This window comes from Hemibagrus wyckioides, linkage group LG11 (genome assembly GCF_019097595.1).
Source record: "Hemibagrus wyckioides isolate EC202008001 linkage group LG11, SWU_Hwy_1.0, whole genome shotgun sequence".
NCBI classification, from domain to species: Eukaryota; Metazoa; Chordata; class Actinopteri; order Siluriformes; family Bagridae; genus Hemibagrus; species Hemibagrus wyckioides.
In genome coordinates this window covers 7,380,362-7,395,283 of record NC_080720.1, presented here as the reverse complement: position 1 = coordinate 7,395,283, position 14,922 = coordinate 7,380,362, and the positions used below count along the sequence as shown (strand labels likewise).

At 37.9% G+C, this 14,922-nt stretch overlaps 1 protein-coding gene across 1 annotated transcript; it reads right to left on the bottom strand.

Annotated features, from left to right (window-relative positions):
* Positions 1 to 9,210: 9,210 nt before the first annotated feature.
* On the bottom strand, positions 9,211 to 12,857 carry dmrt2b (doublesex and mab-3 related transcription factor 2b). The gene is made up of 3 exons (XM_058402215.1): positions 12,280 to 12,857; positions 11,733 to 11,829; positions 9,211 to 11,080 (listed from the first exon to the last, which is right to left on the bottom strand). The coding sequence occupies exons 1-3, from the start codon at positions 12,565 to 12,567 to the stop codon at positions 10,344 to 10,346; spliced, it is 1,122 nt and encodes a 373-aa protein (XP_058258198.1). The 5' UTR covers positions 12,568 to 12,857; the 3' UTR covers positions 9,211 to 10,343.
* Between the last annotated feature and the right edge of the window lie 2,065 nt (positions 12,858 to 14,922).

Here is a 14,922-nt window from a genome sequence, read left to right as displayed (position 1 = left end):
GTGAAACTCGCTCAAATCCTTATGCTTGCCCATTTTTCCTGCTTCTAACACATCAGTTTTGAGGACAAAATTCTGCCTAATATATCCCACCCACTAACAGGTGCCATGATGAGGAGATAATCAGTGTTATTCACTTCACTTGTCAGTGCTCATAATGTTATATCTGATCAGCGTAGATGTACGTTTCCATGGGTCTGGAGGTTGAGCTGTGATTTTCCACCGGTTTCAGCTCACATGATTTGAGGATCATTATCACTCTATTTTCTTTGAAAAAATCGTAAACACACCCAACTGTGTCTCAGACATTGCTACTTCTGATTAAGTATCTGGAATGTAGGCTTTTGCTTTGTTTTGACTGGAACATAGAAAAAGTACTGTGATTTAATTATACTCAAAAAAGTACCACAGCAAGTCTATGTGTAGTATTTCCTTTCCATGCCTGCCAACAGCTTCTTGCTTATGGGACTATATAATATAAGAACATAAGATTATTTATGGCTCTAACAATAATCACTGAACATTTTGCAAATGAGTGTAAGATGCACAAATCACCACACCTATCAGATTTTATCTGTTAATCTCACTGATATATGAGGTTCATCCGTACGGCTCCACTGCCTGGTTACAGCAGCTTGCTATATTCAGGAACCCTGTAATGAGATCTTAATGCCTGCTATTAGCGGTAGATCAGGTGAGTTAAAACTTTGATTTGTTCATATCAGGTCCTTAATTCACGATCTGATGCCAATCAATCAGGGTTGTAGCCAGCAAGTCTTGTACAATAGTTGCTGACATACAAAAGGTATTGCAGACAAAAACATGTCAATTCTCGACGTTCGATCGATCGCATGTTTAAAGGGGAAACAAGTGTCAATTTACGTGCAAGTGATATACCCAAAGACACCAAAAGTTCCTCTACACATGCTTCTGGCAGCATGCCCAGGTCACCAGGGTGACAGAGGTAAAAATGGAGTGTACTCTACCGCAAACATCCCTCCTCTTCTTACCATGTCACACGTCAGTGTTTCAATTACTGGGTAATTTATAATAGGCAATGTATGCTATGTATGTTTGACATTTCTATAATGCTAATTAACCCTTTAGGTTTGTTGTAGACCCAATTAAATGATATCAAATGATTCAACTTTAGTGATGTCATTCTACACTATATGTATCTATATCTTAGGTCATAGCATATGCTAGTATCAGTGTTTTAGTCCTCTCTGCCCCTGTCTTGTCATTGGTTTGTTATCTCACTGTGTTCACCTGCTCCGTGATTAGTTCCTATTTAGTTTCCTTGTCGTATCAGTGTATTGTCACGCAAGTCTTTAACCCCTGTGTGGTGTTCGGGTCAAATGACCTTTTTATGTTTTTGCTTAAAGCATTTTGTATTTGTTCTAAATCATCCGCGTTTGCAAATGAGCTGTATTTCATATCAAGCGGCTGCAATAATCTTTTGTTTCTCTTGTTGTTCATCGCCTGTATTTGATAAATCAGTGAAAAATCTTTTTTTTTTAGATTTATGCCACCAAGGTCCAATTTTGTGGGCCTTGGTGGCATAAATCTATTGAAGAAATGTCAGTGAAATGTGAGTTGTGTATACAACCAACTCACACAGGAACACATGCAGGACATGATTTAATAACGCTAAATTAATTTAGGCTTGTTTTTTTTATGAAGGCAAACTAGTTAAATCAGCCAGAGAATGAACAAAATGGAGTGTTTATTCACCTCCTGCCCCAGTTTTCTGGTTCGAGACTGGCAAAATGATGCAGACTTTGCTTCACTGTAATGCTGCAATCCTACCCTGACTGTTTTTTCCCTTCATAGAAATCTGACACTGTGTCACAAACGTCACAATGGCATCATCAATTCCATCGACAGAGAGAGGATCCTGGCTGTTTCCCTGCAGCTGTCAGAGTCTTGGCCACAAACAGAATGATTCGGTCCTCGTAACAGTGTAACGGATAGACCCACGTGTAAATGTGCATTCAAAGCAAGTATTTTAGTCTAAGATATCAAACATTTGGCATAATCCCAGTGGTTGAAACCTGGTAAAGCTGCATTGGTCAGAGTCAGTGTGAGCAGTAAACTTTTGTGTGTCTCTGAGACAGGGAGGTAGAAATACTTCCTACCTAAATTTAGCACCCGGAGGGTCTAATCGTCTACAGCAGCACCTTCTTCCAGCAACATTTTAGGCTTATGGACCAGTTCAACCCTCAGGTGCCTGGTTCCATGTTGTTATTGTTTTGTTATCCGGATTACGTGTAATTGCCTAGTGCAAATTGCTCCATATGTTGGTTCTTGTTCTGTTTGGCTGTCTGGAACAGGCTAGGGTTTGACGTGCAATGAGCATCTGGTGTTGCAGGTTAATTGGGGGTGATTAAGATGATTAATAGCTTTGTTTGAAAGAAAAACATAAGACAGAAGGATTGGTGTTACTGGGCAAATGTTCCAGAAGGGGACAGGCCAGAAGGTGAAGAAGGAGAAGGTGAAGGGCCTCTGAAACAGAGAATGGCCACAGTGAGGAAGGTGCTAGTAGCCCTTAGGGCCATGGAATGAAGGTGCAAAGCTCCTGATGGTTCCACGTAATGCTTAGGAAAGTAGAGTGTGAGTGCCAAAGGAAAAGGTAATATTGACATGAGACTTCACATAAGCAGCCAGTGTTTATATTTGTCTGTGTCTCAGTATTGCTCGCATATGTGATGAGTATTTGCCAGAGAACAAGACTGACCAGAGGAGTAACTATAGGTTTAATTTTTCATCATTTAACAGTACCTCGGTTTGACACACACTTTAATACACACTTTAGCTCATATGAACTTGTATGAACTCCAGTTGTATAAACGCCTACCTAAGTTCCTAAAATATTTTGGAATATATTTTCAGGAAAAAAAAAAGAGAAAGGGATTGAAAAGAAAAAAAGAAACAGATTGAAGAGTTGATCTTTTAATAAGACCCGCTATTAGCAAAATTGTTGAGCAAACATACACGTATGTAAGTTCACCCAAAAATATATTGTACAATAAAAACATTTAGTACACTGACAAAAATATGCAATAGTTAATCATAGGGATTTCTTCATCTTTACTGTTTTTCTTCTACTTTACAATCATTAGGATTACATTAACACTATGCAATAACGTGTGGAATTATGCAGAAACCTTGAAAAATGTAAAACAAAACAAAATTATTTTCATAAATATCCTAACAGTGTTTGCTGGTGAAGGTTCACGCTCTTCACATCTTCTCAATCAGCTCCATGATGGAGCTTCAACCAGGAGGCTTTTACTAAAAAGTCGATTCAGTTCAATTTTCTTTGTATAGCGCTTTTAACATTGGACAGGATCACAAAGTAGATTGACAAAAATGTATAAATTCAGCACATAAATGATAAATTCACCAATGTATTCCTACATTAAGCAAAGCCAGAGGTGATGGTAGCAAGGGAAAAAAACGATATGAAGAAGAAACCTTCAGAGTCAAAAGGGAACCCATCTTCATCTGCTGGAGAATAAAAGAATTTCCCTTATATAACTATGTACTATATGCAATTGTGTAACCAGGAAATTAAGTCTAGTTTTCACAAGTTCTTATCTATTCACTGATTAAAACTTCATTGCAAAACTGTTCATTCAATTCAATTCAATTAATTTGTATAGCGCTTTTAACGATGGACATTGTCTCAAAGCAGCTTTACAGAAGTATAGAAACAGAGAAGGGGGAAAAATGATAATGTTTTAATTAAAGTTACTATTTCATCCCTGATTTATCCCTAATGAGCAAGCCTGAGGTGACGGTGGCAAGGAAAAACTCCCTGTGATGATATGAGGAAGAAACCTTGAGAGGAACCAGGCTCAGAAGGGAACCTCGTCCTCATCTGGATATCATCTTCATGGTTTACGGTTAAGTGGTAAATCGAATTCCACTAATTTACACAATACTAACAATAATTAGATGGAAAAATAAAAAATCGTCCTGCTGCTCACTATAAACAATTTTTAAAAAAATTCATTACTATCAATGAGAACATGGTAGCAAAATATGTAATATATGTGAAGGTAAAAAAACCAACTTGAAACAGTATAACCCATTCTACCACACCGCAGATGAAGCTTTAAATCCGATTGGTAAGAAAGTTTAGATTAATGTTTGATAACGGCTAGGCTTTAAATAGAGGTTTAGATTAATGCACTTGTTCTAATGTATTATTGTTTCCATAGTAACAACTTACCCTGGGTTTTATACAACATATATATATACATATATGACCAAAGATATTATGAAGAAGATGTTCTATGAGATGTTTATTTAACATTAATAGAAAACGTTGTAAAAGTCAATACATTTCAGAAAGGACTTTCTTAAGGATGAAGAATGAGGAGTTGTACAATATTAAATATAATAACCAATATGATGTAGAATAAAATCCTTCAGGACATGCTGTTATTGGAAAATTAATAAACCTTAAGGTGGTAGTAATAGCCTCACTTTGCATCAAGCCGTCCTCGTGCTTTATTATTTTCCTATAAAGAAAGCCTATACAAGTATGTTATTCCTTATAAGTCACTTCTAAGTGATTTTTTTTCTTTTGGCAATGGCAATGAATAACATTTAAAACTGCACAAGAGTGTACCTTGGAGAGATTGGTGTAATGTATAGCCTACGTATAATGAAAATTCCAGTAGACTGAGGTCTGTTTTGTCATTTTAAATTTCACCACCTGTACCTCCCACGTCCGAAGCGAAAAAGCTGATTCTGATTTTAATTGAAACTCTATGCTGCCACTGATACCAGAATGAGCTACGATCCCTAATCCAGCCTCTGGTCCTGTTTTCCCTGAGAATTCACAGCATGAATTGTCATGTCTGTAATGATAATCCTGTTAGAATAAATAGCCCTTAAACATGGTGCTGTTCTTGGCTGGTGTGCAGGCTGTACAGCTGGGATGGATACTTCTCTACTATATCACGCCATCTCACTTCTCCAACAATCTGCCAAGTCAACTCTCTCGCTCTCTCTCTCGTTCTCTCTCTCTCTCTGTTTCTCTCACACATTTACCGTTGGCCAAACTGCAGTTCTTACTCCAACATCCCACATTCATTTGCTCCTGGAGCCTTCATTCAGACATAATCAGTGAAGGTTTGTGTGTCAATAACCTCTCTTTTTTCATTCATGGGTCTGGCAGTGGTGCAATCAATCACTCGGAATAAGGTGTCAATATGCTTGTATGCCACTTTTATGGAGCAGCAACCACATAACACGCAGGGGTGGGTTCTTTTTCCAGGACTGTCGGCTGTTATGGCTGTCCGGTGGTTAAGGTTACCCGTAGAGGAGAAACAAACCCAGGCACAGTAAATACCTTGCTAATGGTTTCATCGGGTGGGGAACGGAGCTATGTTCATCTAAATATTGCTGCCCAGCCTAAGAAACTCCAGAGGCATTTAGGCATCCTGTTGCTAACCAAAGACAGTTAAAATGCCTCCAGTGAAGGTTAAAGCAAATTTGATGAGCAAATTTCTTCGGTTCTTGTTATAAAAAGCAATTGTCAAAATATGACTATGCTAGGAAGATGTGTTTATATGTCATTGAGATGCAGAACTGTGGATCAGCCTGAGTGCTCTCAGCTTCTGTAGTTTGAATCAGGAAATCTGTGGTTTATGCTTTTGGAACAAGAAAGATGGATACTGGGAGTTGAAGGTAACTGTATAGCCACACAGCTGCAGCGGTGGGCACAGACCCCATGCTGGCTCAAAGAAATCACCACAGACAGAAGGAGAGAGACAGGCGGAAAGACAGCTTTAGCATTCCCGAGTGGAAAAATCAAACCCTATGAGCAAGAAGTAAAAGAAATCTTCATCCATTTGCATCTGTAGCATGCAGACAGGCAACAAATTAAACTAAACATAAAAAAAACAACCCTAACATAAAGTTAAACCCTGATGAGCTGCCAGAAACGCTTCATAAATTTAGCAGATTTTACAAGTCTCTGGAAACGTTCTGAAGCAATCAACACCAAAACATATTACCTGGGCTGACGTTTTGATGATGGTGTAGTCTAACACTAACATGACACTCCAGAATCTCCCATAGGTGTTCAATCGGGTTGACATCTGGTGAGTGTAAAAGCCATAGGATATGATTTACATCATTTCCATACTCATCAAACCATTCAGTAAGCTCTTGTGCCCTGTGGATGGAGGCGGGGTCATCTTGGAAGTTATTAATTGGATATTAATCTGTCATCATAGGACAAAGGTGATCAGTCAAAACCTTTGCGGGACACGAGTTAACCCGCACCAGGCCAGCAAAATAAATAAAGGGTTTCCTCTGGGTACTCCGGGTTTTCTCTTCCAGTCCAAAGGCATGCTCCTGGCATCCAGCAAACCTGTATAAGCACTAGAGAAAATCTGTGGATGCCTAATTACTCTGCACAGGAGATAACCAGTCAGCACGATACACTGAATTATTTTAACACCTAACATGTACAAATGCTACTAAAATGGCTGCAATGAAACAACCAACAATTATAAAGCAGGGCTCTTCAGTTGACTAGATGATCGTAGCTCAGGAAAAATATGCATTTGTTCTCCCCTCTGGAAATTCAAAACAGACCTGGCAAGAGTCTGTTGCGCTAGAAAATCTAACCACACTAACTTGTCGTCATTTATAGACGTGAACGTATTGCTTAATGGTTAAGCATTAAAAGGTTACTCTTATCACCTTTAACACTCATCGTTATAAAGAAGAATTTTATGTAGTCCATTCATTTTAGTCGAATGCCCCTGGTCAAGACCTTTTTAGACAGTTGTTTTTTCTCTTTTCAGCATTTGGCAATAATAACAGCAACAGCTACCATCACACTGACACACTTTAGCCAAATAAAATATTTGAAACTCATCAGCTCTGTGGCCTTTCTATCGGGTGCAGCAGGTGAGGAGCAGAAGGCCAACTACACACACTGAAAGAGAGCCCTGCACTCAGGGATTTGGCAGTGTGTGTAACCCTAGATGTGCTTTTGGGGGGATTGGGATCATGTACCAGGCACAGGGGGTCAATGTGACAAATTCTGCCTGTGTAGGGAGCTGGCAGTGGGATCAAAGTGGAGTTGGTGAATCCTGATACTAAACGTTGCTGATATCCTGTCAACAGAGACGAGATACTGACGTCTACCTTACATAAACGATTTGGGGGTGACTAAGAGCAGCATGTAAGCATAAATAAATCGATGGTGGCAATATATCTTTTTGTCCACATATAGGACATGAGACTGGCTAGGTTAGCAAAGTCAAGCCTCAGCTGTGGTGAGTGTTAAAAAATGTTACTGAAATGCAAATAAGAAGGGAAAAAAGTGTCACTTTAACAAGAGCACTGGCTTAGAAGTTGCTTCTTAAAACGGAGAAAAGCTAATGCTGTGGTTAAGTCTGTTATCTGCTCCGTCAGCATGCCGATCCTGACCCAATTCAGGACTGCATACCTCTGAAACTTTTTTTGGGGGAGGAAAGAATGCTAAGGAAGTCACATAGAAAGGCAGAACAGTCGAAAATGACACACATATTTAGCAGTAATTTACATTCCCTTTAATCTAGGTAATTGTTTGGCAAGGGATCTGAATCTAGGCAACTGCTAAAACTTATCAAGCAGAATAAATATGTTGTGAAAAGGAAAATGGATAGAAATGTCACCGATCTGAAGGATGAAATCTATCATTGTGTTGTGTTGTGTTATGTTGTGTTTGGAACAAATTGCATACGATTTTATTGATCAGAAAGTTTCTTATTCCTAATTAGTGCAGAAAGTGTGTATGTAGATGCACCTCAGCTACCTTGGACATTTTCTAGAAAATACAGAGGACTCTCTAGTCACTAAAAACAAAAGATTTAACATCCATGGTCACATAAATGAGCATGAAGAATTCTCATGGCAAAGGGCACACATTTGTTTGTAACCTATGCAAATCAGAATGAAAATACAATTGACTTTAAGCACTAAATTAAGGACACGTAAAGGTGAGAAGGTTGTTGTATGCTTTAGTTGTTGCTTTAGGTAGTTGTTGTTTTTCTAGCTGGTTAGGAGCTTTCTTCAGGAGTCGTAGCATTAGGTATAGCTTATCTTATTTTAAATCCTAAGTAAAATATAGCTTGACAAGATCTGATTGTGAAATAACTTCCCTTAAACTGATCATTGCTCCTATTGTCATTGTACTTTCAGTTTCTTCCTTCATACAATGATTTCTATAGAGAACAGTAGACAGGCAGGCAAAAACACGAATAAATAAATGTCATGTAATTAGATGATGAATTTATAAAAAATTGTAGCACAACTAGAACATACAAGTGCTGCTATTTCGCATGTCAAGTGTAATATTAATCCAGAAAAAGCCCCAGAGTCTTTTTTGTTTTTTTTCCCCCTCACATGGGAATGATTAAGGTTCCTCTGAAAGCGTCCTGATGTGGCGCCCCTATCTACACTGCTGAGATCTGCTGAGATAGAGATAGACAAAGAAGAGGGCACGGCGCTATCACTGGTGTTGACGCCACACGGTCCAGAGATGTCAAAACTATCTCGCTCCCCTATGAGAGAAATTGTAATGAAGAGACAAAAAAGAATGGAAGAGAAGAAAAAAAAAGAAAGAGGTGGGATACAGATCAGCTGCAGGCTAAACAAACCTGCCGAGGCTCCAGAAAAAAATCACGATCGTGTGAGAATAAAGAAAAATGTTGCTAAGGCAACTTTATCAGATGTGCAGGTATACTGGACTGAAGTCACTCTCGGATACAAAAAGGGGAAGAAAGAGATTGTGCTTGGATACAAAACCTGTAGAGAAAGAACATATATTTTAAATATTTTATATTAATTGTCAGAAGTGATTTCTGTAGTGTCATTTTTAATGTCATAATTCTAATAATTGTTACTGATTACTGAAATTATTATTATTATCATCATTATTATTTTATTATTTTTATTATTTATTTATTATTTTATTTTATTATTATACAAAAGCCTTGTTTTTTTTATTTTATTTTATTTTTTCAGTTTCTTGGTAACAAAACAAGCTCCATTTAAAAAAAAAAAAATCTAATTCATTTCACCAGCCAAAAAAAAATAAAAAAAAATAAAAACATTAAGAGGCTGGTGAGGAAATTCTCCACAATAGATATTCAATAACAATTCTCATAAACAGATATTCAATAAACAGATCATTCTTTTATTTATAGATGAAAATTGTTAGCAAATTGCTGTGCGGTTTGAAGAAAAACAGGCTGTGGAGTTACTGTAACCACCTAAAAACATCCAAAAGCGATGTGCAGTTTAAAATAAAGTTTTTATCCATGTAAAAGTTACATGGCAACTATTTACAGTCTCTCTCTCTCGAAGATGATTCTGATTGGACAGAATGGGGTTCATTTCAATTTCAGTAGTTGTATCTGTTCACAGATTGCTATACAACATGAACAAACAGACGTCATGTTGAAACTAGATTTAATATCCTGGTTACATAATTGCACTTTTTATCCAAATAATACCGAGTTTCAGAAAGGGCAATTATTTATAATCGCACTATCCGGTGTCAGCCAGATGAGGATGTATTCCCTTATGAGTCTCAAAGTTGCTTCCTCATATCGTCTCAGGGAGTTTTTCCTTCCCACTGTTACCTCTGGTTTGCTCATTAAGGATAAATATCTACATTTTAGATTTATATATTTTAAATTCCCACAAGCTGCTTCCTGATATCCATTGTTACAAAAAAAAAACAAAAAAACAAATGAATTGAATATATTGTTTAAGAAATATAAAACATTATATACACACATTTTATTAATATAAAAAATCCATATTAAATATTCTCTTGGCAATGATAATTCCCTTTATTTGTCATTTCCATGGATTTTTTTAAGGAAGAATTTTTTTTTAATCATTAAAATGACACTCCACTGTTTAAATACATGAAAGATGAGCATTATGTATTCTACTGAATGATGCCTTGATGGTATGCCTTCCTCTGTGCATTAACTTAAAACAAAAACGTACTTTTACGCATCTTTATAAGCCAGTATAAATATATGGTTATTATATAAAATCAGGAAAAAATAAAGCTTAGGCGTAAACGTAGAGGCTGTTTTATGAATACATGACTATGAAGATAAAATAAATTAAAAAAATTAAAACGTACTTGGAAATAACTAGCACACAATAAACAAACCAAGGCATATTATTAAGACATATTATTCCTAAATATCCGGCAGCATGGTTTCCTCTATCAAAAAAAAAAAAGATATTCTAGAAAAATAAATCACTACAAATATATAAAACCATGTAGATTCTACAGAGAATACTTCTTATCATCTCATCAGTAAAGCCTCGACAGAAAACGGTAAGGGCCTCCCATTCTTGATTGGGTCGGGTTTAGTGGCCCAGTCCTTGTGTGCGAGTGATTCAAGCCCTGATGCCCTGCAGTGTTTTTCTGGCTTCTCAGTCTGTGACAGCACCTTCGCCTCGGTCAGGAAAAGAGTGCTGTCTCGCTTTGACATGACATCCAGTCTGTCAGCAGCAGCACTCTGCGTCGTGCTGTGAGACGAGTCAGCTGGGGCTCTTTCTGCCTCTGTATTTCCTCTGTTTTTGCAACAGTAATAGTGTGAGCTTTGAAACGAGGGTAAAAGAACAGATTCCAGACACGACTCTGTCCCGCTGCAGGCGTCCCACGATTTTAGGGATGCAGAAAAATTCTGTGTTGTGAGGATTTCCCTGGAACAGTGCTCTACAGCCCTGGTTTTGAACTCCTGTGTGTGGCAATGGAGATCACAGTCAAACACCAGTGGATTGGACTTATACGTGGGCATGTAGCCGGACACGCCCGTCTCAGACAGCGGACAGTAGCAAGGCGAAGGACCTGGAGACACAGCGGCCTGAAGGAGGACGATTCTACGCAGCTCTTCCATCTCTCTCTGTCTGAGCTCTCGCTCCAGCATCACACTCTCCAACTCTTTATCAGCAAAAGCTCTCCTTTTTCTCATCTTAACACTAAGAGGAGGATAATGGAGTCTCGTCTGCCAGTCCTCTGACGCTGGTGATTTACATCCTATGTATAAACAAAAGCACAATATCCTGTTCACTATAAAAAGAAAAAAAAAACTAAAACATTTCTCTTCATTTTACACCAATATAAGTCACACTCTCCTCTGTATTTAAACATATCATCAGGTTATTATGTATTGTACATATTCACATGACCTCTTGGTGGTCTGTATGCAAGTTATGTGGCAAGGACATGAGCTGTAATTGCAGTTAACATTTGTAATATAATGATTTTGCAATGATTATTCTTGGACACAGAACCTGAGCCGAGCAAATGTAGTTTATATAGTAGAAAATCATTTTCAGCATATTGTTTCACTTTATAAATAAATAAATAAATAAATAAATAAATAAATAAAGGGACCAAATAGATCAGAAGAATATGGTTACATGAAATCCATCTCTTTTCTCTGTTCTTCCTCATTTTATTTCTTTTCACTAATTTATACTTTACAGCATTTTTATAACTTCTTCTCAGTATATATTGCCCATTACATCGGGCAATTAGCCTACCCACCTTCATTTGCATAATTTTAATTACCTTAAATAATCACAGATAGATCCTCTCCCTGCCAGAGGGATCGGTAATAACGCCTGAGCTAATCCAATTTCTCCCTGTGGATGGGTTAATGAGATCTGTGTTAATTAAGGCTTACCCTCCAGAATATTCTTGGCCAGGAGGCTAGATGTTTTGGGGTAACGCTGGTAGGTTTGGCGTCTCAGGAAAGAAGTACTTCTTTGAGTCTTCTTACTCTGTCGATGAAATAAGCAGCTCTGCATGAATATTTGTGACTTTAATAGCTCGCTGAATGGCAGAAAGAAGCGTATAATACCTTATAATAAACTTATAGACAAGGTAAACTTTCACTAAAGCTATAGTTACCTGTGGATTATAAATAGCTCTATAACTGAATATCGAGAATACAAGCTAAAATATATCCAGGTATAAATGTTGTTGATGAAGGCTATCTGATGCACATGTTTTGGGTTATTTATACTCTAATAACCTAATGCAAAAAAATGTCAAAATGAAAATGTTTCAATGTCATAAGATGCTGAGGACATTGCAACATAATACGCTGACGCTAACACAAACAAAGCGTAAGAAGAAAATTACAGAAAAAAAAAATATTTTACAGTAATATGTTTGTTTTTTACGCTTGCGCATGCGTTGTGAGCGCGCGCGCGCGCGCAAACACACACCTCTCCGGCCTGCTGCCTGCGGAGCGCGACCTGCGCGGCCATCACGCGCTGCCTCTCCAGCACCAGCACGCAGCTCGCGCACCGGCACTCTCGCCAGCGGCACGCGCGCTTGTGGCCCTTGAGACGCGACACCACGCCGTGGTTCCGACATCGCGCGCATTTCGGGCTGCGCACGGACGATTTTTGCGCTCCTGGCGTCCTCTTTGCGTCCGTTTCCTCCAAGGAACCGAGCTCGGTGTGTTGCTGCTGCTGCTGCGGTTGACTGTCCGTTCCCGGTTTAGCGGCCATTTAAAAGTAATCTCGGTTCTCGACAGCGCGCGTGCAGGCTGAGCCGTGATTAGGCTCGCTGCTCTCGTTGAAGTAAAAAAAATATGAAGCGTCCAGGTTTAAAGAATGTGTTAAAAAAAGTGTTGTTTTTGACTTTTTTTTGTTCCGTGCGCGCGCTACGGCGGTACAGGATGACGAATGAACTTACAAAACGCCAAAGTTTGAGCTCATCTTCTCCACGTGTCCGTATTTAACCGGCGCCGTAGGTGACTGTGAACGTCACTCAGGTTGTGGTGCTCAAACCCAACTCCTCCTCTCCTCCTCGGTTACTGCATATTTACTGGAGCATGGGCAACGTATACCTAACTAACGTATGCATTTCACCTGTGTGTGTGTGTGTGTGTGTGTAAATTAAAAAAAAAGTAACTTTTTCAGGGAAGTCTCAACATTCTCAGATAAATATCCATAGATCAGGTCCTCTCCTGTTGCCCATTAATCCTGCATTTGTTTACATTTATTCGCACATTTGACTTTTTCCTTGTTTCACATTTAAAGCTGACTATAAAGTGCAGTGTCCAACTACAAGCTACATAAACCTGAGTTGGTGCAGTGCAGGGGTTTTTTCCCCACACATTTTAATTTTCCAGAATCCTCAAACTTACAATAATCCCATAGACAGAAATTACATTTAGATTTTTTATTCAGGATTGGACTAATCCAGGATGTCTCCTTTTACACCCTAACATTTTGCGGCTCTGTGCATTCGAGAGTTTAACAAGACAGAAGAACAGAAGTAGGTGTAATGTTAATGTATAGTGAATGTGTAGCAAAGTAACTACTGCACAATAATTTACATAATGTTAAAAATAAAAAAAGCATTATTCTTGGACTATTTCCAATGGACTTTATACAAAAAAATCAAAACCGACTAAACTTCTAGATTTTAGAGTCCATGCAGGAGGAGTATGGAGGTGCCATACTGGGGAATATAGGCATTACTTGAAAAGAAATAACAAACAACATTTGCAATAATTTTGTTCTGTTTTTATCTTATTTTAATAAACAAATTAAAAAATTGTAATTATTTTTAATTTTTATAAACTTTTATAAAATTAAAATTTTGTTTTATTGTAATTTTGTTTAATTATTTTTAATTTTATAAACAATTTAATTTTGTTTTGTTTTATTTTAATATTATATTTTTATAAACAAATTTTGTTTCGTTGATTTTCCCCAATGCAAGTTGAGTATGTGTGTGTGCAGGGAGAGATGTGTGTTTGTGTGAGGTGGTTGTTTTCGAGGGGGATGTGTTGTATGTTTGTTTTATGTGGTGTGATGGTAAAAGAAAATGACAAGCTTATTGATAAAAATTAAAAAAAAAAAAAAAAAGCTGACCTAATGTCAGAAGCCCAAAGTGAGAGTGATTAAGTGTAGCCCCCAAGTGGTTGATATTTGTACTGTAAGTCCCTAAACCTAGAGTGAGAGAAAAAAAGCAAAACATATGGATATAAATATTGTATATCGTGGAGGTCTTCCTTGTGCCAAGCAAAAAGGTCAAGACATGGAACCTTTTTTTGTCTTAACCAGCATTAAAATTTCCAGCAATTTGTGCCACAGGAGCTCTTCTGTAGGATCGGACCAGATGGACTAGCCTTCATGTGCACCAGTAAACCTTAAGCGCTTATGACCCTGTCACTGGTTCACTGGTTGTTCTTTCTAGGCCTGCTTTTGTAGGTACTGTACTAACCACTGCACACCAGGAACACCACACAAGACCTGCTGTTTCTGAGAGGTCGTATAGCCGTCACAATTTTTCCCCAATGTCAGAGGCACTCAGATCCTTATGCTTGCCCATTTTTACCTCATTGACAGGTGCCACTATAGTGAGATAATCAATGTTGTTCATTTCAGCTTTGTTTAGATGTTATTGATGGTGTTACCTCAATTAGACCTAATTTCCCAAAGCTATTCGTCTATTTGCTTTTGTGTCAATGTCATATGCTGACTAGTATTAGGCGTATTTGTTGTTTCATTAAACCATAATGAATAGTAAAATCTCCATTTCATTTTGTCATAAGAATTTAGATGTCAGTCTTCCTTCACTATCTGCTGCAGTCTGATTTGTGTCATATACTTCATTCAGAAATACACTTTTTATGAAATCTTTCTGCCACGAAGTCTTACTAGTTGATATACTACTTCAACTTTCACGAGTTTATAGTGATAGGACTGTTCTACTGAGAATCAAATCCTCTGAAGCTATGGTATTTAATTACTTTTGGGTAAAACTTTGCTTTCTGGTGTTTTGAAAGTGCTCAGACTTTAACTTTCAGCCAGTATGTGAGCTGAATCTCGAGCCAGCTTCAAAGAGAAATT